Genomic DNA, 26,060 nt, shown 5'->3' with positions numbered 1-26,060 from the left:
TTAGCAGGAAAGTATAATCTCTATTTCTGCCAAGCAGACATCAAAGGGAAAGCTACCTGAACATGTGGCTGGAAAAGACTTCAATTTTCCATAGGTCCTGGTCATTATGCATGGCCACAATTGTCTGAGTCACTTTAGTACAATTTTTGTGCTATTTCCTTGTGTCACTTACAATGAAAAGAAACTCTATTCATGAAATAGTGAACCAAATATTTCAGCCAAAGGCATAGGACTGATGACCCCACAATATCCTGTTCACCTCCAGTAGTTTGACAAGTCATACTTGATTAACTATTCTCTAGCCTTTCTGTACTGTGGAATGTATGGTGTGGTGCTGAATTTTTAGAGCAATTAAAACAAAATATACACCATGCGCCTCTACCCTTGATTCACAATGCATTTCCGTCATGGGTCACTGATTCGAAATGGACAGCTTCTGGAAAAAAGCTGTACGCACCCTAGACTTCACATTGTACTTTTTTTCTCCCTGTTGGTGCATTATCAATGTTTTTAATAGCAAGTTATTAATTTGCTGCAATTGGTTTAGACTCTGAAAAGAATTTTCAGGTCTAAAGAATTTAATAATTAATTTTCACAACAATGTAAAAGAAATATGAAAACAGGTAGCATACATAAGTCTCAACACTGTTTCCACCTGGTCCTTCTTAGCGCTTTCCTAATTCCTGCCCAGCCATACACAGAAAAGCTCCACAATGTATACCACAGTCTTTGAAATCTCAAGTCAGGTCTACAGGATGTTGGGCAAGTAACTTCCTTTGACTGCTAGTGAGACCTATTTTTCCCAGGCATTTTGAAAACTTCCACTCTAAGAACCACTTTAAGGTTTTAAATTCAAAATACAAACTATCACAGTTGTTTTAGATCATCAATTCAAAATAGCTAAAATTTGGAATGAAGCCTTGCACCCTCAGAATAAACTTATGTCCATCTGTTCTCAGTTTTAAAGCATGGTTATTCATAAATTTCTGGGTAATTACATAGACAATTCAACAAAATGGCCAAATTAATTTTTTAAAAAATAGTCATATTTTCAAACACAATAATTTCTTTAGAAGTTGCTTTTTTTTCCTCATTCAATCAAACTGCAACTAGACGTGCTTACAGTTCACCAGGGACCTTTATAATTAAAACTGTAACAGCCTGAAATTATTTTCCATTTATTACTCAACACACCAATAGGTGCAGCAATACTGTTTATATTTGTCACCAGAAATTACTGTGATTACTTTTCTCTTTGCTTTCACATGTTTCACTAAAAAAGCTGAAAGGAAGTAAGATGGAAAAACAGAGAAGGATTTCTGAAAGACTACAGATCCAGTATCACTGATTCTGGCATTCACCAGAAGCAAATTACAGAAACAAAATGCATACAAAAATTCAGTTTATCCCACCTTGCTATCGCTGAACTAGACACTTTTGAAAGATGAACTAACAATAGACACATTTAAAAATTTGTAGTAATTGTTGAAACAGGTCCCTACTATAATTGTCTTGTAATCTAGGGATGAAGCAGAAAGGAAATTATTGAAAAAACAAAACCAGACAGATGTGCAAAGAAAGTCGTTAGCTGTAGAAACAGGAAATTGATATTGAAAGCTATAAGACAAATAGCTGCACAGATCTGCTCAGAAGAAGGATTTATGCATGTAGGAAGAATAACAAAGGGAATTCCTTGAGGATTTCATATTTCACTGTAGAAGTTAAATGCTTAAAATACAGGAGATCAGAAGCTGAAAGCTAATTTTGGTTTTACCTCAAAAAAGGAAAAAAAGAAATCTCCCACTTCATCAAGGAGGAAAAACTTAGAAATTCCCTTCTTAATTTATAAAATTGCTATATTATCATTTTCTCATCCGTCCATTAATTCAGACTATACCTGGGCAAATTTATTTGCTTGCGTTTTAAAAAAAATCAAGAAAAAACAATAGCTTTTCTTTCAGATGTTCGAAGTTCATCTTCCTTGATTAAGCATCATGCAGCATGGTTTAGAAATTTCTGCTTTTTGGACAGTGAAGACTCTGCTATGTATCTTGCTATATAAATGATACATTTTAGAAAAGAAAACATACAGTCCTGATCATCAGAGGTATTTGCATTTAAAGTGTAGATGTTGGACTCTAGTAGATGACCACAATTCGTGTGGCTCAGGTGGTGGTAACCCACTACCTGGGAAGGGACAGTGGTAGTCCTCTATCACCCAAGGTGGTCTCTAGCCTGAGATTCTGCAACCTTGCCCCTTCTTTAGCCACACCTCTGACGTTCTGGGAAGCAGACATAAAGACATACCCCCACTTTCTATTTTAAGATGCCAAAACACAGTTAATGAAATGTTAAACAGCAATGTAAAGATACTGCAAAACATTGTGAGTAGTTTCTGAGCCTGAAGTTGATTATGATCAGAATGTATCTGATGAACCTTCTCTTATTTTAGTTAACAGCCCATTGAAAACTCTTCCTATGCTTCCTGTTACATTTCTTCTTCCTTAGAAATACATTCTGAGTGAACAGAAAAAATTACCTTGAAGCACATAGTACTATATTTTTCTCAGTAAGATATAAAAGAAAAAGAAGGAACACAGCCATTAAAAAAACCCCAGTAAAACTGCAACCTAATCAAAGGCACTGTTGGTTCATCATTTATTACTTCTGCTTATGAGACCTAGAAGTAGATGTGAATTAAAACAACAGAAGTAGCACAACAGTAAGAATAAATCACAGAAGCACAATGTATTTACTATGGACTACTCTACAATGCATAGTCAAATAGCAAGCTGTTGTGGTTTAAGCCCAGCCGGTAACAAAGCACCATGAAGCCGCTTGCTCACTCCTCCGCCCTGGCCCCGGCGGGATGAGGAGGAGGTAATATAAAGGCAGGCTCGTGGGTCGAGACAAGGACAGGGAGGGATCACTCACCACTTATGGTCACGGGCAAAAGACAGGTTCAACTTGCGGAAGACTAAATCAATTTAATTTACTACCAATTAAATCAAAACAAGGATATTAGGAAGTAAACCCCAACCTCAGAACACCTTCCCCCCAGCCCTCCCTCCTTCCCGCCTCAAGCCCACTCCCGGCTCTCTCTGCCTCCTCCCCCCGGCGGCGCAGGGGAACAGGGGATGGGGGTTGGGGTCAGCTCCCCACACCTTGTCTCTGCCGCTCCTTCCTCCTCGGGGGGGAGGACTCCTCACCTATCCCCTGCTCCAGCGTGGGGTCCCTCCCACGGGAGACAGTCCTTCACCAACTTCTCCAACGTGGGTCCTTTCCGTGGGCCGATCTTCAGTCACGCACTGCTCCAGCGCAGGCTTTCCCATGGAGTCGTGGCCATCTTGGGGGGCCTCCGTTCCCCTCCATGGGCTGGGGGGGGACAGCCTGCCATCCCACCACGGGCTGCAGGGGCATCCCCTCCTCCGGCGCACCTCCTCCCCCTCCTTCCTCACTGACCTCGGTACCTGCAGAGGGGTTCCTCTCACATTCCAATCCCACCACTCACTGCAGGTTCCCCTTCTTAAACCTGTTCTCCCAGAGGCGCGACCACCGTCACTGATGGGCTCGGCCTGGGCCGGAGGCGGGTCCGGCTTGGAGCCGGGGAAGCTTCTGGCAGCTTCTCACAGGAGCCGTCCCTGCGGCCCCTCCCACGCTACCAAAACGCCACCACACAAACCCAAAACAAGCAAAGAGAAAAATTCATCCTGCCATCTAAAAGTCTGCTCTTCAAAATAATATTTTATGTATTACATGCATACACATCTATCAATATAATTAGCAAAAACGCTATGTCATTTTTTATTTTGTTTTAAATTGCAAGGAAATTAATTTTAAAATGTAAGTATATATATACACACACACATATGTATCTGTACTTATATAAAAATGTCTTTTTCTAGATTATGTATCATTACATTAATATATTTAACTGAATAATTGTAAGACATCTTACAGAGTTGAGGATGTGGAAACTAAAACAGGTATTCTCCAATTTGAGTTTGGGGATTTTGTTAAAGGATTTAGAAATTGAGAAACAAAAGATATTAACCCAAGATGCAAACATGATTAAGTGCTGTATGACTCTGAGGAATTTTGCCATCAGTTTTCATGAAAGCGTTATGTGACACTAAATGCCATATTTAGCAAGTGGATGAAGACTGCCAGATAACAGTCTTAACACTTTTTTCACCTTGTTGGGTGGAAGATGTAAAACATGCTGTGATACAGAAAGCAGACAGCAATGTCTAACTTGTTTTAGTTAGGCCCAGTCTAGTAGTGTGCTCACAGTGCACTTAATATACACTGACACAAACTGGCCACAAACACCACTGCAGCTACTCTTCTTTTAAGATCATGATTGGAGGAGCAGAAGTAACGCTGGCAGCCAGCCTATGCAAGTCCCGTGTTTAAAGCACTTCTTTGAAGAACAGAAGATTTGGATAATTTTTTTTTCCTTTCTTCAAATTCCATTGGCAACGTCGCAGGGATAACCAACACTGATAGAAAAGAACAATCAACTGTGGTGGGGAAAAAAAGGCACTATCCATGTCTCCTCTTGAAATTAAAAGCACTGTGCAAAAATGAGTCAGGACTCATAGGGCCAAAAGGATTGGTTGTGTTATGGAGACCTGTGTTCTCATTCCTGTTCCCAGACCTATTTCTCTGTTAAGACTTTTTAATCTAATAATGATTCAGCACCAAAACTAGAAAAACTTCCAGAAAGCAAGGACCAAACTCTGCTCCTTTAGCTGAAAGGAGCCAAGCTAATTTAATGTCCTTTTATAGGACAGATTCTCATCACCTGCTCACTCTAGAATTTTCTCCACGTTTGTTCTAGACTAAATGAATCTTTCTTGAACACAAGGGGCCTGTTACAGATTTCAACTTTGTTTTCCACTTCTGCTAATTTGCTTTTTTGTTTCCTCAAGAGGAAGGTTTCTTTCTGAGACTTAACAGACATGAGCCAAGGAGCCAGCAAAGCCTACCACAGTGCTCTGCTTCTAATTCATCCTGCTAGTGCAGTGGAGTGGCTCTGCAACTCTGCAGCCAAGTTTTCTCCCTTTTGGTATCAGCACGGTATTATGAAGGCTACTATCACTAGTACATCCCTAAAACATCTTTACTTTCTCCAGCAAATTCAGTGAATACCCATGTGCTCACAATACTGACACATCACTTTTCTTCCTTCCACGGCAATCCGTTATGTGGACAAATCAACACAGACTGGGTTTCCCTGCTCATCTGGCTCTGGAACAGGTTTTGTAGTGCCAAAGACCAGCATTATGGGAAATAAATCCTCGCCATAATGTCAAATAACAAACTCTAAGTAGTAGGGAGTGATTCCAGTATTACTCAGCAATTGAAATTTGAAAGTGTGGGGAACATGAATGTTGTTCTCACCTTCCTCTCGGTAAGTCTGCATCATCTTTTTTCCACCGGACTGTGGGTGTGGGATCCCCCTGCACCTGGCATCGGAAATCCACGGCCTCCTCCTCCAGCACCACTTGGTTAATCGGTCGCCTGAGAAACGTGGGCCGTTCTGGAAAGAGACATTAAAATTCCTTAGTGAGTCAGAGGGTTGAAATGAACAATTTTCACTTTTCAGCATCTTTTTGCTTACTGATTTACAGAACGAAGAAAGGAGGCTGAGCTCCACAAATTCAGACAAGTGGAACTGATGATGAGCATAAAGAGCCCGGAAGATGACTGCCAGGCTGGAGAGGCAGGGGCTGCCGCATCTGGCCCTGATGCAAGAGCTGAGTGCCACCAGAAGGAAGCCTGTGCTAGCACTGACTGCCCACCTGCCACACCAGCCGAGAGATCTCCATGGCCGTGCCCTTCTGTGCGAACATTTTGGATCTTCACCACTGCATACACAGGGCATGATCTAAAAGCTCCTGCCTGCTCTAGCAATAGATGAGCTGCCAGTGGAGCTAGCTGCCTTTGGCAATAATCAATGTCTTGATGCTTTGGAGGAAAATGTAAACTCCGTGTTATGCATCTAAGCCAATTGCAGACTATCGTATAGAGGTCAGAGCTTCCCTGATCCCCCTTGCTAACTTCACCATGGAAAACTAAATTAAAGTCTGAATAATAAGTTCTGTTTACTCTTGTTATGTTAGCCTGCATGGCTACAAATATTATTAATCATTATAATGTTGTACAGGCCTGCTTAAAATCCAGATGCAGAGCCACAATCTGATCTCAGTTATACTGGTACAAACTCAAAGTACCAGTAATTTAATTTGAAAGGATGTCACTGGGGTTAGTTTCTAAGTTGCCTTTGGATTGCATAAATTTTGTTCTGTCCTCTCCTAGCCATAGTATCATCATAAATTATTTATGCTAGAGCCAAACCATTGTAAGACTGGGTTTATATGAAACAGTATTTCCACTCAAGACAGGGATTTATTATAAAGACATTTAAAACTGGTTACACACTACATTTCACATTTCATTCTTAGCAAGTTGAAGGGTGTGATGTCACTTAAAAAATTATTCAAAATTCACACAGATGTAAGCAATACCAGATTCTGACTCAGGCAGTTTGTCTTGATAACTACAGAGCTGAGTTTATGGGTTGGCTATCCATAGTTATTATATCCAAATAATAAAAACCCCAACATTAAAAGAATATTAATAACATTGCAAAATCAAGCATGCAGCACCTCAGTGCCAGAACTAAGGCTGTCTGTGTGCCTTTTAATCACTCCCTTTCTGTTTATGCCTTATGGGACTTGTTGCAATTATATGATCACATACTGTTTTTTCCCCAAACATCTCCAGATTGTTGGTATTCATTTAATGAGCAGGTGTTTAATATTTTGCTTTAGTTGTACCATTTAGTGGGTGGCCTCCTGTCATACTACTCAAACTTCACGTCAAAGGTGGAATTATTAATTTCCTCATGACCTCCATTACACCTATCTTAACGGTTCATAAACAATTCACTTATTTTCATAGCTCCTCTCCGAAGTGCAATGGAGATCTAAGAAAGCAAGGTAAAAAATACCTCCTAAATTTTGATGCTCGACGTGACACACAAACCTGCCAATTTTTGGGAGGGGAGAATTTAGCATTAATTTTGTGTGTTCAAAGCTCAGCTTCCATTGAATTCAGTTGCAGCCGATAAAATTTGCACCACTTTTGCAAATCAGAATATTAAGTCAGGAAATAAGGAACACAAAACCACCTGTTAATAATTATGTAAATGAGTGACAGCATCACATAGGAATTCCATAATACTAGCAGGAGGACCTATTGGCAGGGAAAAGCATATTTTGTCAGCAGAAGAATAGACACGCTCAAGAATCTATAGCACTTTTCCAGATGCTAGAGATAAAAACATGTCTATCGGGCAGAGATTCTTCTCCTCATTTCTCCCAAGCTATTGTTTTTGTCCTATTCCTAGTCCTGCCTGGGACCTACAGGTTCCAGCAGCGTTTGGGCAAGTAAATTCAGTTCTAGTCTCTCTCCGCACCTTGAAATCTCAGTCTTTATTCCCTGTTTCAAGTCTGTGTACAAGCCATATATAACGTTCACTGCAGCTCCTTGTCCTGAGTGTGCTTCATCAGACTTTTCCTTCCCTGTGCATGTAGTCTCCTGACGCTTCCCAATCTCCAGCTAGGTTTGCTTCTACCCTCACCTATGTGTTTTTGCCAGCCTGTGACAGTGCCTCAAGTCCCCTTCCGTTTCAGTCACTGGCTGTGCCAGCTCTTTCCAGCTGCCGACTGCTTCCTTAGCTGATTTGTCTCCTCCTAGCCCAGAATATTGCTTTTCACAGCTGGAACCCAGCAAGTTCACAAATCCAGTCTTCCTTCCAACTATCCACGCCTCTCACTTCTTCATACCTCACAGCAAACTGACTCTTCTCTGCTGTGTGTTTGAACTACACTTGAACCGGAGCTTCTTTTCTCTGTGCCACCCAGATACAGCCCATCCACAACGTTAACACAAGAAAAATCGGCCTAAGTAACCAAGCATCATCCCAGGAGAGCGACAGCAGCAGGAGTGCAGTGCAGTTGCAGGAAAATGCTATTCAGACCTGCATTCTACCTGGTGTCTCTGGCATATGAATTGATGATTTTTATTTTTTTTTTCAGAGGTGCATAATTGGCTAAACATAGTGAAAATTCTTTGGACACGCAAAAAAGTACATCTCTGGCATAGTGTAGCTATTTCCCATCAAATTCTAAGTCCCTGTTATTCAATATGAGGGACCTGCATTTCTCAGAACAAAAAGCTTCCTCCATTCCTCTCCTTCAAATCCTTCCCCATTTCCCTCCAATTATCCCTTTCACCTCCAAACTGCAGGAACTTCAACATTCTTAGAGAAGAATGAATTATTTTGGCAATTAAAAAAAAAATAATCAGTTTTCCAATCCAATCAGGCATGGTAAATTTTGGATAAAGACTTTCAGTTTGACAAACTTATTAAAACTGGACAAAGTAACAAAAGCATTAGCTGTTAACTTTAATGCTAAGCAATGCACTTGGCCTGTCTGTAATTATGTGTAAGGGAATATCTTAATGAAACTTTCTGTGAGTTTGTAAGAGTATCTTATTGACAACTTCTCTCCTAAGAAGAGCTCAGACCAACCCCTGCTCTGAGCTCATACACAATACACTCTACATTCTGGTATTTGTTTTTCAAGAGATGATCCTAAACCAAGAAATTTAGATCCAGATCAGCATCCTTATAGATGATTTAGAGACCATGGTTCACCCACACTGAATTTAAGTATCTCTGCATGTACCTGTATGTTGGCTTGGTCTGCCTACAAAAATTATTTTAGACCATGTTTCTAAAAGTTGCCTGTAAACAGCTAAGAAACTAATGTATGCATATTTATGAGATTGCTACTTGTGGCTGTAAATGCTTCTATACAGGAGATGAGAAAATAAATTCTTATCACATTTTGAGGAGAATCCAGCTGACAAGACAGTAAATGGCTCACAGGTCATTAGGTAAATCACTTGATTCCACATCAAGGCAATTCAGGAGTATACATACATACATGCTTGTTTCAGATCAGCTACTCAAACTGTGTATTTTCCAAAACAGTTAAGAATTTGCTAGAAAATAAATAGTAAGTACAGATCCCAGTTAGCAAGGACATGAAAATACCAATATTTCCATTTTTCCATAATCTCTGCATTTTGCACAGTGTGAATCAGGAAAGAACAAGTTACCTCTCATGCTGTTTCCTGTATTTGTATCACTCAGACAACCCCTTGAATATGTCCAATAGCTAATTATACAGCTATGAAGTGATCAAAGTGAATGCCATTACCAATGCAATTAACATTCTTTATGTGAGATTAACTGGATTTGAGTCACCTGCATAACTTGCTTACAGTGTTAATCTCTCAGGAGACAGAGCACTGCTTGCCCAAGCATGCTAAATAAAGAAGGTTTCTTCACGTAGCCAGGTCAAATTTAGTTTCAGAGCTAAACTTGAGAAAAAACCTTTTTATTTTTTAATTTTTAAATGGTTTGCCCATAAATAAAGCCTTGTGGTATAATTAAACATTGTTACTCTGTCAACTGCATTCAGAACACAATACATTTGAGAAACAGCAAGAAAGGGTAATAAATTAAAATCATAGACATATCTAAAGATTTTAATATAGCTATTTTATAAGCTTTCATTGAGTAAATAAAGAACCCACTTCCTAGACTTTCTCTGATGAATATTAAAAATCTTTGAAGACAACTATAAAATAGGTCATGGTTATATGTCATGTCAACCAGTCATGCTATTACTGGGATGACCTTTATAACTTCAGAATAAACTTCACTTGCAGTTATAAAAGGGGATTGTTAATGCAATCTGGGCACACACCTACAATCTGTTGCAGAGCTTGAGATATGCGCTGCAAGAAAACCTACAGAACTGATCCTAACCAGAAACATAGGAAAATCCTTTCCTTGCTTTGGGTGCTGACACAAGTTAACCCCAGAACTCAATTTTTCCTCCATTTAACAATTGGCCTGAGTATCACAGTCTATTAGAGAGACTCAGATGACCTTCAGATGTATTATTGCCCTTTCTCTGTTCCTCAAAAAGTTAGACAGCCATATATGGGACCTCAATCTAATTAAAATGATCCTAACTACCTTAATACATTTTCTCTGCTGAGGCAACTGCTAGAATGAAGGATTTGATGGTCCCCATAATGTAGAGGCTCAATCTGATTTAGAACTGTTTTCTCTGTCTTTGCTGGAGAGAACGCATCATTTTTTTAAAAATGTTTTCATATTCTAGAAAGAAGTATTAAAACACTAATTAAAAGGCTTTAGGGAGGGATTCAACAGCAAAGAGTTAAAAATAAAAGCTTCTTTCACTTTAGTGTTCTGATGTAAAGGAAAAAAAAGAAACATTAGATGGTTGGAAGTAAGTTTCACTTCAGAATGCTGTCAATAGCGTAAATATTTCATTAACTGCAACACGATCTGGATAAAGTAAAGCTCTCTGCCAAAAATGAAGATCTTGAAGGAGACAGGATATTAGGATCACACTAAATTTACCTGTGTTGGCCAAATAAATGAAAATATAATTGTAAAAGCAGATGGTTTTATATTTAAAGACATTCTTCTACTACCTCTTTTTAGGCACTTTTCCATTTTTCATTTGAGAAATAAGCACTTGTGTAGACATTGCAAACTTCCACACTCTACGCAGTACTCAAGATGTGATGAGCTCGCACAGTAAAGGCACGGAGCACTGTTAAGAGGCACATGCAAATAAAGTAGAATGATTTTTATCAATTGTTAGTGTTTTTCTCCTTTTATATACATCTACGACCATGTTAATTTCAGGTTTTACTGAGCATTAGGTATGGACTTTGGAGACCACATCAGACCCTTTTTCACAGCAGTATCATTATCCTGTTAGAACTTGTCAGTATCTGTGGATAACAAATATTGCAAAGCCGAACTGGCTTTTTGCAAACTGCCACAAGTACACTGCAAGTGGGAAATACAAGGATTGGAAGAAAAACAGGAGGAGCTTTGCTCTGAAGGACAAAATACGCACTGCCAATTTCTCTGTCTTAAACTGTGAATGTATACCCAGTTATGGTAGATTTTCCATGTGGCTGGGAAAGCTTCTGGGAGTAATTTCCAGGATACAATGGGACAAGAGTCTCTGCTAAGGCCTTCCACATAGAGCTCAGGAAGGTAAAATGGGGCACAACATCTTCATTAAGGGATTTTGGGATTTTTTCCTCTAACATCATGTCATCACACTATACTCTTTCTGGAACTATGGTATCTCTTTCAGCCTGACAATGTCTAGAGAACATCAAACACAAAAACTTCTTCAAGCATCAGACAAAAATACCTCTTCATCCCACAGGACCTTATTAGCTGAAAAAGGTTCAGGTACCGGAGCTAAAATCAAAGATTAATCCAAAACAATCTTTAATATGTCTGAATTGACATATCTTTTAAGACATTTTTGTACTCTTCCTAGTTATGCTTTATATTCTTTTGAGGCTCTTCTAAATATATCTTTTTCCACTGCTTGATGCTAGCTTCTTGAAGTTGATATATTAAGGCTTTCATTGATTTCACTGAGCTTCAGAATCAATATACAAGATATACCTTTGTACATTCTCTTCAAACATACCATTTTAAGTCCAAAGGAACAAAAAGGAGTCTGAAATAGTTAAAACAACTTGAAAACTTACCTGAGAACAGTGCAGTAGTATGACAAAATGATAAAACGTTAACTTAAACAGTAATTCTTACTTCATTTAATTTCTGACTCCGTATTATCTATTTACAAACCAAGCTTTCTTACAAAGTGGAATGAAACTGATTCTGTTTTGCATCTTGCTTTAATTCTGTTCAGACAAAGGCTATGAGCCCAAACACAAGCAAAGCAGCCTAATTTGTATCACTTACACTTCTGAACTTGGCCTTTAGAATACTGCATCCTTAATAATAAAGTACCATGCTACCTCTTTTTGTGAAGATTAGGATTGATGGATTAGTTATTAACTTCCTTTAAAGGCCAACTTAGACTCTGTGACAGACCCTGTCTTCCTACTTTACTCCAAGATTACACCTTGGAGCCTCATAAAGGCAAAAACTAGCAGTAGTGCTTGAAAGAGAAGACTATCAAAAGGTAATGCATCATTGTCACTATTCAAAACATAGGAATAATTTTGGGAAGCACTGCTTATATAATCAGTTTGCTTTATGATATTTTACTGTGAAAGTTTGGCAATTTTCTGCTCGTAGAAGAATCATGACCTGGGAACAAAAGAAATGCAATCTGCACCTACACTAACAGTATGCTGTTAGCAGTGCCTAAATGTTGAAAACTAGGTTTCCTATGCAGATGGGGTTGAAAAAAAATAAATTACTTGTTTTGTGAATGTTCTACATGTATTATCCACAACTATCTCTCCGCAAAGGTTACTGAATGGGTACCCAGCCAAATGGATATATTCTGCACATGGGAAACTTTCATTTTCTCCTCCTACTTCTTTCCAAGGTTCTTACTGCCCATTTTATTTTACTTTTTTAAAATCAGGAAAGGTGTAATCTTTTAGGCTAGGCTTCCGTGCTGTTCCCCTTGGGCCACCAGTTACCACCACAATGACTCATTTTTTCCAGAGGCAATGCCTCAAGCTAAATTTACTGTACAGAGAGCCAGAGATCTGTCACGAGTCACATGCAGAAATTAACTTCAGGTATTACAGAAAAACTTGCAAAGCCAAAATTAACAAGTGGCTGATTCCTTGAAAGGTTTGAGAACTAGTATGAAACAGTTCCTTTTCCTACAGAGTAGCATATTTACTAAGGCCCCCTTCACACTATGGAATGGGTTTGGGGGCTTGTTATTTGGAAAAGGAATAGAGACATTAGTAATCAGCTAATTAATACACATTCCTCTCCAGAATCAGCATCAGCTGTAGGCTTGCCAGCTGTTTTATTAAATTCTCGAAGCCTCTTAGCTAAGATATCTTCATTTTAATTATAAAGCCCATTTTCAAATATGTTCAAAACAGTTAAAGTTGGGCACATGAATAATACGTAAGTATTATGATATTTTTAGCATATTTTTCTCAACATTTGCACTATTCCCACGTTCCTCAAACCTGTGAGTCATATTAGAGGAAGGCGGTGGACTTAACAGATGACCTGTGGTTTTGCCTGTGTTCAGTAAAGTCTTTCTGAACATGCACAGCCAATCTGAAGCTTCCTAGAGTTGCTGGATTTATTGGATTTATTGTGTATGCTTAGAGTGATTCGACTGTCCAGTAGATACATTGCTTCCTGGAAACATCATGGATAACGCTCTCCAGTGCACTGTGCACGCACCCACCCACACACGAGATGCTGCCTGGAGTCCAAGAATGGAATACAACTGTTCTGCTCATGGAAGGCAAAGCCAAGACACCTCCTTTTGTATGGAGTGGACCAGGACTAACCTGGACATGTCTATACAGTGAGCCCAATACACCAACACAGAGCTTCAGGGTGAGGTGGCAGCCGGGAAATGGGCACAGGATAGTCGAACCATCTTGTCAAACAGCAGATCCTAACCTGCGTGCCTGCTTCCTGCATGCTATTCTTGTACAGCAAAAAGGAAGATAGGAAGGGAATACCTAGGTAGAAGGGGAATTTTACATAGGAAGATACCCAGACAGGAAAGGAATTTTAAATACAATTTTCTTTAGGTAGTCCAGAACAATTATGAAGAATTAAAATATCTAATTTCATTTATTGCTGATTTTGCTCAGAATTCACAAAATAGGCTTAGATCATATTTTACGAGTTAATTGCTACGATTAAATCCTGTAAAAAAATGAGAATATTGTAATTGGCTATGTATTATTTTACGTATCAAGACAAACCTAATACTTTTCATAGCTCTGCAGGATATGAAATTACATGCATATTTCAGTTTTTATTCCTACAGTTCAATGCTTTTTAACAAATTCTTTTCTTAAGGATTTCTTAAGGCTTTGTAGTTTAGGACTGCAATCTGCTTGCTATCCACAGGGAGTATTACCAGAGATTATCAGTACTTAAACTGATGAAGAAGATATGTCATGCCTCTTTTACATCAGTATAAAGGCACGACTTCAACAGATTGGCTGCAAAGGACATAATAATTTGATAGAGATCCTTTCCCTGCTTTTTGCAAGGTATATTAGTTCTGTCTTTAAAAGTCGTATGCTTCCATGAATCCACAACAAACTAAGTGGAGTGGAAGCCTTTACAGTCTTAAAATGCTGGAAAGCAGCAAATCCTCAGTCACTCATGGATCTTGTCTAGCAGAAACTTTTCTATGCCTTTTGTTAATCCCATAATGTTTTTTTAAAGTGGACAAACAAATGTGGAATTGCACATTGTCCTACTTTCAGCTGGGATAGAGTTAACTGTCTTCCTAGTGGCTGGTACAGTGCTATGTTTTGAGTTCAGTATGTGAAGAATGTTGATAACACACTGATGTTTTCAGTTGTTGCTAAGCAGTGTTTAGACTAAAGTCAAGGATTTTTCAGCTTCTCATGCCCAGCCAGCGAGAAAGCTGGAGGGGCACAAGAAGTTGGCACAGGACACAGCCAGGGCACCTGACCCAAAGTGGCCAACGGGGTATTCCATACCATGTGATGTCCCACCTAGTATAGGAACTGGGGGGAGTGGGGGCAGGGAATCGCTGCTCGGGGACTAGCTGGGTGTCGGTCGGCGGGTGGTGAGCAATTGCACTGCGCATAATTTGTACATTCCAATCTTTTTATTATTGCTGTTGTCATTTTATTAGTGTTATCATTATCATTGTTAGTTTCTTCTTTTCTGTTCTATTAAACCGTTCTTATCTCAACCCGCGGGTTTTGCTTCTTTTTCCCGATTTTCTCCCCCATCCCACTGGGTGGGGGGGGAAGTGAGTAGCGGCTGCGTGGTGCTTAGTTGCTGGCTGGGGTTAAACCACGACACACATATATGCAAACACAGATGGCAATATGTGTGACTGGGTTTTCCAGTGCACCATATTAGGCAGAAGGTGAAAAAATTAGGAGCATCTGCTTCAGAAAGGGCCTTAGGATTTCTATGAAAAGTCTTACTGAAATTACAAGCAGTCTTATTTGGAATTTTGGTATTGTATTAAGGATATCAGAGAGGTGTAGCAGGAGGGAACATTAACACTATTTCTCTTTCTCTTTCTCTTTTGTATGCATGTATGTGTTTCTTTAGCAGTGAGGGTTTTTTCCCTTATTGATTTTCTTTTGTTTGCACAAGACATCTTGATTAATTCCTACAAAACCACAGCTAATGGTAAATAGAAATGTCATGACTGCAGGATGTACCACAGCAGGATTTTGGGGCTTTACTTCTTATCCAGTTGTTAGCAGGATGGATCTAGCTCTGGGTTCAATATTACTCTATTCTTGCTCTAGACCCTAACCATAGGGCAAATGTTCCTAACAACCTCTTGCCTTGCCCATCAGGTCTGGAAGCTCTTTCACACAGGAACCCTATTCATTTTTGATTCATTCAGCAGCACCCAAAACCTAAATGATGCCCTGGTTTACAGGATGAAAAGCTGTTTCATGCCCTTTAAAAAACAAATTACAAAAGTACCTCTATATATTCAAAAAGTTGATCTTGGGATTTTTTCCAATGACTTTATACTGATCAGTTGAGCTCTTTTGTGCTCTCCTACAAAGGTTTGATTTCACAACCTCACAGGAATAAGGAATTATTTAAATAGGCAATGCTGGTCCAAATCTCTGTTAAGCAGGCATTGTCAACTGTATTACAAGTAGCTTAATTACATTTGGCAATTTTGTGGGGGAGAGCATTATGTCCTGCATTATCATCTCTGAGTGTATGCATATCACTAAGGACCTCCAATTAGATTGAAACTATGCGCTTAGAAGGAAAATGTTGAGCCATCACGGCTCCATAATTCTAAATTGCATCCTTTGAAACCTGGTCTTCTTCAGAAACTGTGAAATGCAGCTTAAGCAGTACTATTGTGTTTTGTTAACCTTGTTTTGTCTCATATTTTGATAAGTCATGCAGGTCAATTCAGTCTATGACATTAGTAGCGAAAAGGAAACAAAAGCTTGAGTCACTTTACCAAAGACAGTCAGCTCTGCTGGGTCGCTGTCTCGCTCCCCCACCATGTTTGTTCCAACACAAGTATACATGCCGGCGTCACTTTTTCTTGTATTGGAGATCATCAGCTTCCCACCACGTATCTGTTTCAAAACAAGGAATATGTTTTTAACTTCAGATAAACAAAAGATAGCAGAAAAAAGCTACCTTCTCAGGTGGCAAGTTCCACAACTAAGGCATTTAAAAGTTTTGTTTGTAAATATATGTATATCCTTAAAATTATAATCCTATATATTTAAATATCTTTAAGCTGTTGTAGAACACATTTTATCCTACTGACTGATTTTAACTGCATTTCAGTTTTTTTCTTCGGTTTTCATTAGATGCTTTACATTTCAAAGATTACATTTCTTGCTGCCTCTTTGGCAACCCAGAGTGCTTGTATTTCTTGCATGATGATACATAAAGCCCTCTTGACACCTCTCTCATGAAAAAGGCAATTTTACTGAGTTTTATTTAGTTCATTTTATTTTACTGGTGTCTGAACACTTTCCTTGTTCACTGATCAAGACAGATTTTTCTCTTTTCCTTGATGCAAACAGACTGAATCTAGCCCAAACTGAGAAGTCACCTGACTCCCATAAGACTTAACACTTTCCTGGCTACAAAGGGTGCTTATAGAGTGAAGGAGCAGGGTAGTTGAAAGAAACAAAGTAACAAATTGGCAGCTTGGGAAGTCACAGACAATGTTCAAAGTTAGAAAAGGGGGTGCTTCAGAATAATCTAGGAATATAGCCAAAAAAACTTGAGAGTCAGGGAATGATAGCCAGTTCCCTGTCACTCTTCCTTCCTCTACTCTTGAGTAGACCCTAGCAGAGACAGTCTGGCCCACAAATAGCAACTACTTAGATTGTTTAGCTTTAAATGCTTCCTTAGGCATCCAGAGCAACAAACAAGCTTCTTGACAGTACTTCTGTACTGAATAAGGTCAGCACTGAATGAGTTACATATCATTACATAAAACATAAAACTTTATTGAAGGAATATTAATAGTTGAAAGCTAAGCATTTAAAAATTAGGAATGAAATATATCCCCTCACCCTTAATTTATCCCATTTACTTGCACATACCATGATATAACTTCTAATCACTTGATCAGTTAGGTATTTCTGCTGGATCCTTTTTCATTCAGTACAAGGAATGAACTGTCACAGAATTCAACCAGTGTTACTCATTTATTCAACACGTATTCCTATTCAGGAACAATCATTCTTTAGAGTATAACTTCAGCCTTCATTTAGAATACACATGCCAATTACTACACTAAATACAACATTACCAATACCATCCTAAGCTGTTGGTCTTTTCCCGTGGAGTATTTGTGTACCTTATAGATATGACTGATTTTATCTTTAAAACACTGATATAAGGTCTCTGATATAAGGTCTGATATTCTCATTTCACTGAACTGAGATCTCGTTTCAGTGAACTCAGGTCTAGAAAAAGTAAGGCCAAATTGGTCAGACATCCACTGAGTCCCCCATCTAACAGAGCACCTTGCATGATCATATCTACTGCTCTAATGGACCTCCATTACACTCGTTATACAAATCAAGCCTCAAGAAGTTCAAGTTGGAGACCCAAACCAGAAGGAATAAACAACCTTCCCCCCCTTCATTTGGGAAAGCCCAGAGAGGCAAACTGCCAATAGTAATGACGAGTCTCTACGGGAAAGGCTATAAAGCTGTAAAGTTCTGCTGCACTCAGCTTCAGTGCAGGTCCTGTGTGTCTAGACAACCACCCGAGTTGTACTCACACTGATCCGCTCTTCCTTGTCATCAATACGGACTTTATCTTTCTTCCAGTAGATGGTAGGCTCAGGGTGTCCACGAGGTGGCTGGCACTCCAATATGGCAGGCTCTCCAGCTGCCACCACAACATCTGTAGGGTTTTGGCGGAAGTCATCCCGTAGCACTAATACAATAAATGAGGGACAGAAGAAAAAAATTAATAGAAGTGATGACATTGTAAATGGGGGGAAAAAAAATACATGCAGATACATATAATATTAAACAAGCAAACAAACAAGTCTCAACCATTATTAGGTGCTGACTTTGCATCTTACATTTACTGTAAAAGGTCTCATAAAAGAAGTTGGTGAGGCGTGACCTTTTGAGCAATGGAGGCAGATTTCACATACGTGGGGTTTTTTTCCTTGTTTTTTCTCCAGATAAGAACACTGCTCTGCATTTAAATTAGAAAGACCTGTAGCACCCATTACTCTTTTTAACCCTGACAGGGTCACTTCCCATCTTTGCAAAAGTAGCATTGCAGGTCTGATGTTGAGTTCTTTTCATAACAGAAAACATGCTGAATATGTGGCTTGCCTGGATCGCCAACTTCAGCATAAGCTAGGTAAAGAAGTGACACAACTGATATTGAATTGCAGAGTTACACCTTGATTAAGGGTATTGTTATTATTACTGTTATTACTGTTATCACCAAATACATGCCGAAGTGATCACCAGGTCTGAAAGGTGTCAGAGAAATCAAGCTGATGGTAGTGTGGTTCCAGCATATTTATTTCTTCCTTTTATTTTTTTAGTTTTAATATTTCTGCAACTTTGACCAGTGCTGTCCCACGCCACTGAAAGGAAAGAGCATTTAAATTACCAAGCTGTTTGAGAACTAAATTAGGCAACACAGGCCAGCTTCTAATGTAAATCAAGCTTCTATAAAGAAGGATTAGGTCCAACTAGCTGGCTTCGGTGTGTTAAAATGATATCCGCTTCATCGTTATTCTTCCATGTATGTCCTACTCTCTAGGTTAATTGACATTCTTATAAACATAAAACTGAAAATAGCTCTAGATGAGCTACTGAAATAGAATTTAGGGCATTTCCCCTCCTTGAATTTCAGCTACGTATGGCTTTCATTACTGCTTTAAAACAGTTCTTGCCCTTAATGGAACCAAGGCCCTCTGAGAAATTAGAAAACACTGTATCCTAGTGAAGGGGCAAGTCAGGAAGAGTTCAGCAGAAATTACTCAGTCTCATTTCATAAGCAAAGATAATTTACTGCTTTCAATGTTAATAAAATGTGCCCCATTTTAACATTTGGAGCTGAATATTTTTCTATTGTGTAATAAACCAGAAGAAAATATGATTAATACATACAAGAATTGGTCTCTGAATGGGCTGAGGTGAGCAGACTGTATATATGTGGCACTCAAAATGACATAGGAGGTAACTTTTATTGTTCCCCATTTTGGGATACACAGGTAGATCCCAGAGGAAGAAGGGAATTAATTGGAAGTTAATTCCTTTTCTAACACAAAAAAGAGTGATTATTTAGGTCTTGCTCTTGAAGCATAAAATAAAAGTGACAGGACACAGTTGGCAACAAATGCAGCTCTGGCAAGAACCCGTAGTCTTCTTAGGTGACACACCCAACTTAGGTACATTTTTTCCAACTGATAATAAAAGACGCAACCCCAAAATATTTCTGATTAATACAAATCACTCATACACTTTTGATTCACAATAATCAAATTGACAGAAATGGAATTTATAGAGCTTCAAGATCAAATGGAAGGAATGACTTATGCAATGCACAACACAGAAACAGTACGCTGAAGATCATGGGCTGCTGACTATTTGGCATTACAACATTTTTCAAAGACAAGAAAGCTAATGCCACAGCAATTTCAGGGAAAGAACCAAAAAAAAAAGTCTTATAAAATCACCTATTTTAGGAAGCATCTTCATGTGTCTCTGATCACTATGATACCCAGGAAGAAAAAATACTTCTAGGCAATGCTATGGCCTCTTTCATGTAACAGGCAAATGGATAAACACCAACTTCTTACATTATTATTACACACAAAGTAAATATTAATTTTTATTGGCTTGATTCTTTGTACAATTACAGAACTTCAGTGCAAATCCATTAGTGGAAAATCCCCAGAAAATCAGCAGATCCCACAACATAATGACTTTATACTTCTGACTCCTAACTCCTGGCAGCAATATTAAGGAAAGCGTTTTCCTTGAACAATTCACACTGCTATATGAAGCCGGCAAATGCAGTTTCTTGGGGTGATACACAGCAAATTACATTAGCTTTCTCTGAATTATCCCAGCAACTGTGTAAGGTTCCAATCAGCTTCAGAATATGAGGCTAAGAGGTGATTTGATTTTATCACATTCCTTTACCCGAGTCTTACTGCAAATCTGGCTTGAATGGAAGACAAAATTGATGCTACGGGGTTTACTTAATCTTGCTGTGTACCTCAGCACATATGTGAATCTTGAATAGCTATATCTCACCATTTCCATCTAAAGCATTCTGCGTTTTGGAGAAAAACAAAAAATGCTTGGAGAAAAATGAAATAGGGGAAAAAATAAAGCAGGGACAGAAAGACAAAGATAAGAGAAAAATGTGTGGAATATAAATTAAAGAGAGAAAACAACTCAGAGAGGAAGAGGGAGAACACTGTAAATTTAGGGAGAGCAAAACCAAAAAGCCAGGTAAAAGAAGGAAAAGAGTAAGAATAAAGCAGAGAGAAAAACAAAGTAAAGAGCAGAGGGCATGGGCTGCCATTCCTGTGATTCAGTGCTTTTAATGCAGTATAACAACAATGATACAAAGCACAGATGTTAATCTGATCAACACAGCTATCCCAGCACATCCAAACATCACCCTGAGAGAGAAGGAGCAGGGAAGAGGAAGGGGGCGTGTGGAGGAGACCAGAGCTCCAGCTAGTGAGCTTGGCTGTCCCACTCCAGCAGCACAGAAAGCCACAGAAGAAAGGAGCATCAACTGGAGATTGGGTTCACACTTATTAGCACAGTAAATGGAAAAGTTGCAGCACAGCTTAGTGCATTCACCATATCTAATGGCACAATCATCTGTGAAAACAGAAAAATGGTTGAGAGCTGCAGAATATTCCTCAGCCAATTATCCACAATTGCTGGGTACTTCCAAATAACTATTAGTGTGCCTGAGCAGATCACCCTCTCCACACACTGGCAAGAGGCTTTTGTTCACTTCAGAAGCTAGCCCTCCTCAGGGGCCTCTTGGCAGGGCACAAATACGAGCATTTTAAAAATTCAACGCAAGTGGCAAAACATTGCCATCAGGCTCCTCTTCCTCATCCCATGTTCTTATTTTCCTTTATTCCAATTTTAACATAAGTTACGCAGCTCCCTTTGTGCTTGCATGGGTGTTACCCTACATTTAGCAAGGGATGCCAAAGAGAAAGATCGCCGGCATCCTGCCCTGCCTGCCCATGCTGGGACCACAGTGCACCTGGTCTCCTCGGAGAGCAGGACCTTGGAGGCTGCCGCGCAGCCCCAACGGCAGTGATGGCGATGCAAAAGGGAGCTGCTCCCCTCTGTCAGCCTGATGGCAGCCCAAACATCCTCATGTTTTGAGAGGTAAAGCCTCAGAAGGGCAAAAGCTTCTGGATGGCTACACCTTGCTATCTGGAAAGGCACCGGGGGACTGCAGAGCTGGAAAGGATAGCTAAATCGTACACACAGCCTACAATGGTGCTGTGGACAAAAGTTAATTAAAGTTTGATCGGTCTCTTTGTAGCTCGAACAAGCTGATGCTGCTCAAACAAGATAGATGTCTGTGAGCTGTCACGTCAGTCTTTAAAGCATGCAAAGTCCTGTATGGCCATTTACAGGTACCCACAAGTGTAATCACGGAAAGCGAGCACATCCAGCAATGGCAGTGCTGAGATAAACACTCGCACGCACCTGCCAGAGTGAGGGAGAAAGAAGAAAAAAGAAGTCCCTGCTACCAAGGCAACCGCTTACCAGCACCTGCCAGCTTAGGCCTAAATCCAGGCCTCGGTCAAACTGGTGCTCATAAACTCAGGGAATGACATGGAAACCGAATTAATTTCCTCGACCGAGGCTCTAGCAATTTGTTTAAAGGAAGCAGTGATAAAGCCACAATGTTTATGGGGTAGGAGGGAAGGTGGTGGGGTCAACATTATTCTAGGCTAGATATCCATGCCTTAATCCTGCTTTCCACTACAACAGCTTCCAGGCCCTTAGAAAGAAAACATTTTTATAGGATTTACATTTACATGATGATTACAAATAACCATCTGTCTGCTTCCACTTTTTCAATCTGGTCCATGTCCCACGAGCCCCCAGCCTGTGGTCAGAGCAGCTAAGCTGGAAGGAAGAAGTGGATGCCTGTCAGGAGGCTTTGGGATAATTGCATTCTTCTCCCACCAGCGCTCGGCTCTCCACCTCCTCCCCCTGGTGCGCATGGCGAACATCTGAGATTACCAGGGATGGGAGGGAGGGAAAGACTATCTTTTTTGCCTTTTTCAATGAATGATAATGTCTTAAAACAGAGCTACATCTGTTGTGCTGACTAGAGGGTATAAAGAGATATTGAGTAAATACTAATGTGCTTCTGTAACTTGGGTCCTGGTAGTTTATCTTCCCCCTCCTATTCTGTTGTGTGTTTATCTCAGGATAGTATTACTCTCATACAAAGATTTTACACAGCCACATCGGTGGTAGGTTGGTCACCTGCCACATGCAGGTAGGTCTCCTCTGATCCAAGGCACTGCCCCACAGGCATTTTCCTAAACCCTCATCTCTGAACCACTGCTTTGGTGCTTCTCTCCTCTGATACACACTGATATGCACAATCAACACGAATTACTACGTCAAATAACTGCCCAGATGTCATGCAGTGGACAGATTAAAGGATTATTATACTTTAAGTAGAGTATGGTGCAGGGGGGTATTTTAGAACTTGGCTAATGTGTATGATCTACTGAAATGGTCCCTGAGCAAGCCAGCACTACTTGCTGAAACGGGGTGACAGAAAAAAAACAAGGGGTCACAGACAACCTTCCTTGTGAAGAACAGTAATACACTTTGTTTGAGGATGCTGCTGCCCTACCTCTTTGTTTCAGCAACTGCCTCTGTCACATTTTGCAAGGAAAATGTAAAAAAAAAAATCACAATCTAGGCAATAGTCCTAGGCAAGACTCCCAGGGAGCTCCTGAGCTCCCTCTGCATGTGCACCGCCTGCGAAAAGCTGCCATCTTTTTTTTAAAAAAGATGATAAGGAACCATACATTTCTTTCCTCCTGTTCTTTTTCCCATCCTTTGCCTATCTCCTGATACAGATATTGCCTAGGAGACATGAATGCTAGCTAAGTTACCATGACTTAAAATGTTCAGGCTTTACTTTAAAATGAGGCCCCAAACTCACCAGATTCATTTTCAGAGGTGCTAGATATTTTCAAAGAGTCCAGTAGCTTCAACAATGTTTGATTAATAGGGTCCCTAGAAATCAAAGTGAGGAAGAGAGCAGCAGGGAGATACTGCATCAAGAAACAAAAGAAGGAGAATCTTCTTCCTTGCAGATTCAGCAACTTTCTTTGCCTTCATCCTTTTTTCTCACTCAGTATTTCATGTGCTTCTGAACTCAGTAACCTACTCCGTACTTATAGTTAAACGTAGCTTGCTCTTTATTCTCAGGCCTCAGCAAAGAGCAAAAGGTGGAAAAAACCCTCCATTTTGACACATCCTCTAAAAATTCTAACAGCTCATACATACAGATATAGACATTTATAGAATTTGGACTTTGTGATGAGCATTAATATCTAAATGTGAAAGTGGAGACCTTTGCTTCTAAACACAGAGTCTATTAAACCAGGTGAACAGTGAATTACAGTGTTAGAAATCAGGTACATGAACCAACACTGACAAGTAAGTAGACAGATTCCAAATGGAGTCAGTGGGAGATAGTTGTTTCTTTTTCTCTCCCCTAAATTTCAGTCTGAGGTGTACCCCAACTAGCTGATTGCACAAAGGTCAGGAAAGAAGAGAGGCTTTTTCCTTTCTTATTTACAGCACACACTGCAAGAGTCGGACTTTGAAATCTTTTTTCAACAGTTAACCCAATTAAGGGCACTGCTGACCTATTTTCCCTTTTACACAATTACACAGGTATACAAGTGATAGTTATTACAGACATTAACTTAGGATTTGTTTCTGATTTTTTAAAGGCTGCTATTTGTGCTGAATTAAGCATATGCAATACAGTCTGAATATACTTACTGAAAAATTGTACGATGTCCCTGCCTTTCTTGTGATTCACTGTGACTACTTGAATGCAATCTGACATCTCCATATTTTTTTCTGAAAGATTTTATTTGACTACTAGATAGCATGAAGAGTGGAGATTTTTCTATTTTGGAACATAACATATTTATGTTTAAGCTTCCTGATTGAAAACAAAGTTCTATCACCTGTCTTCATTGCAATGAAGCCCCAGTAACCTTCTCTCTTTTTTTAAACTCCCACCTCCTTCCACCAACAAATTCTGAATGCTGCAGTTAACAGTCAGCAATCTCATTACCCATCTGTTATAAATCTTCAAAAGCATCACTGTGTTTTGACAGTCAAGAAAGGCAAAGGCAAGCAATACGCATAACCAAGCATTCTTTATGAATGCAAATATCCTGAAGACCACATTTAAGTAATTTCAGAAATCTAAAGCTATACAACGTAATGTGTTGAAAATTTTTCTCTAGGATACAGAGCAGATTTCTTTTTTCTTATTCTTAAAGCATAATCACTCTTGATGAATGCACTGCACAGATTGCTATTGCTAACAAGAGACAAGTTACCAAGAGTTTTGTTTCATTGAAACTAAAAACCCTATTGCTTTCTTAAAAGTTCAGAGACCATCTAGAAGAACTGGTACCACAATTGCAGACAAAGAACTTTGAAAAATGCGCATGGTCTGTTGTAAGTCTTAAGATTTAACAAAGATCAGACATTTAGCAGTTTACTAGAATAGTTACTTAATGATCCTTTAAACTCAAGTCTAACGTTAGCTTTTACGTGCTCTTCAAATTTAATGGACTACATATTCAGAAAATCATGGGCAAGTAATTTATTTTTTCCCAACTAATGTGAATATCAGATGTGGAATCAAGCACAGCTTCAAAAAACACCACAACCGAAGTAGTGTACTTTCACTGTCACTTGTATGCCAGCATGTCTTCTTCACAGCAAGAATATGGGACTAGTTTCACCAAAAGCACTAGAGGACTCTTCAAATAACATCGACCATGCTTCCTCCTCAGCAATGCAGTAGGGAGGATCATGTTTGGTAAAAGAGGCAATCTTCTAGAATCCCTTGTAGGCTACTGTCAGAAAAAGGATAGATTGGACTGGACAGACCTTTGCTCTCCCGCAGTACTGCTATTCTTAGGTTCTAATAAGCAAAATTAGAAAAAAAACAAACCAAAAACCAAAACCCCAAACCAAAAAACCAACCCAAATTTAAAGGAATTATAAATATACCACTTTTCAAAAGCAATGGCATCCAAAAACCCTCAAATGTTACTGTCAGAGATATACGAATGAAATTCAGGTGGGAGCTTTTCATCGAGTGCTTCAGAAGAGCACACAGAAACTGCACTGTACATACAGAATACAGCACAGAGATTCCCCGAAAAGTACAGATTTAACTAGTAAGTTCAGAAACCACAGTATAATAGCATGCAGGTTTACTGTTGAGTACAAAAGTAGCGCTGCCAGGTACCTGCAGCACTATGCTCTACCTAATGAATGCTACCTAGAGTTTGACACAGCATTGAGCAATTGTATATTTTCTGTTTCCAGACTGAAGTTGGTTCTCCTGCAACCACTTTAGCTTCTTCAGTCCCCTGGGCTTCCAGTTCAAGCCCAGCCAAAACACCTAAAATGTACATGTGCCCTGAGTAAAACAAAGGAATAAGAACAGACAAGAATCATGAAAACGAATACAAATGAATAAATATTTCTTGTATGAGAAATATAGAATGTTATATGCTTCATTTAACCAATATAATATAGACTGCAATCTCTGAGCTCCACTGAAGTGTGAATAGCCTCTAATAAACTTCTTGTGTACACATGCACAACACATACACAACAGC

General features: G+C 39.4%; 1 protein-coding gene across 17 annotated transcripts in view; it reads right to left on the bottom strand.

The window, feature by feature from the left end:
- Positions 1–26,060, bottom strand: part of ROBO2 (roundabout guidance receptor 2) — a 959,254-nt gene that overhangs the window by 139,370 nt on the left and 793,824 nt on the right. For all 17 annotated transcript variants that reach the window (XM_052794396.1, XM_052794399.1, XM_052794400.1 and 14 more), the window contains exons 3-5: positions 17,904–18,061; positions 16,110–16,230; positions 5,407–5,545 (exon numbers count right to left, since the gene is read on the bottom strand). In XM_052794396.1, coding sequence (XP_052650356.1) covers positions 5,407–5,545; positions 16,110–16,230; positions 17,904–18,061 — 418 coding nt within the window. The remainder of the gene's footprint in view (positions 1–5,406; positions 5,546–16,109; positions 16,231–17,903; positions 18,062–26,060) is intronic.

Source organism: Harpia harpyja, chromosome 8 (assembly GCF_026419915.1).
Source record: "Harpia harpyja isolate bHarHar1 chromosome 8, bHarHar1 primary haplotype, whole genome shotgun sequence".
Lineage (NCBI taxonomy): Eukaryota > Metazoa > Chordata > Aves > Accipitriformes > Accipitridae > Harpia > Harpia harpyja.
This window is presented reverse-complemented; position numbering and strand designations above follow the sequence as displayed.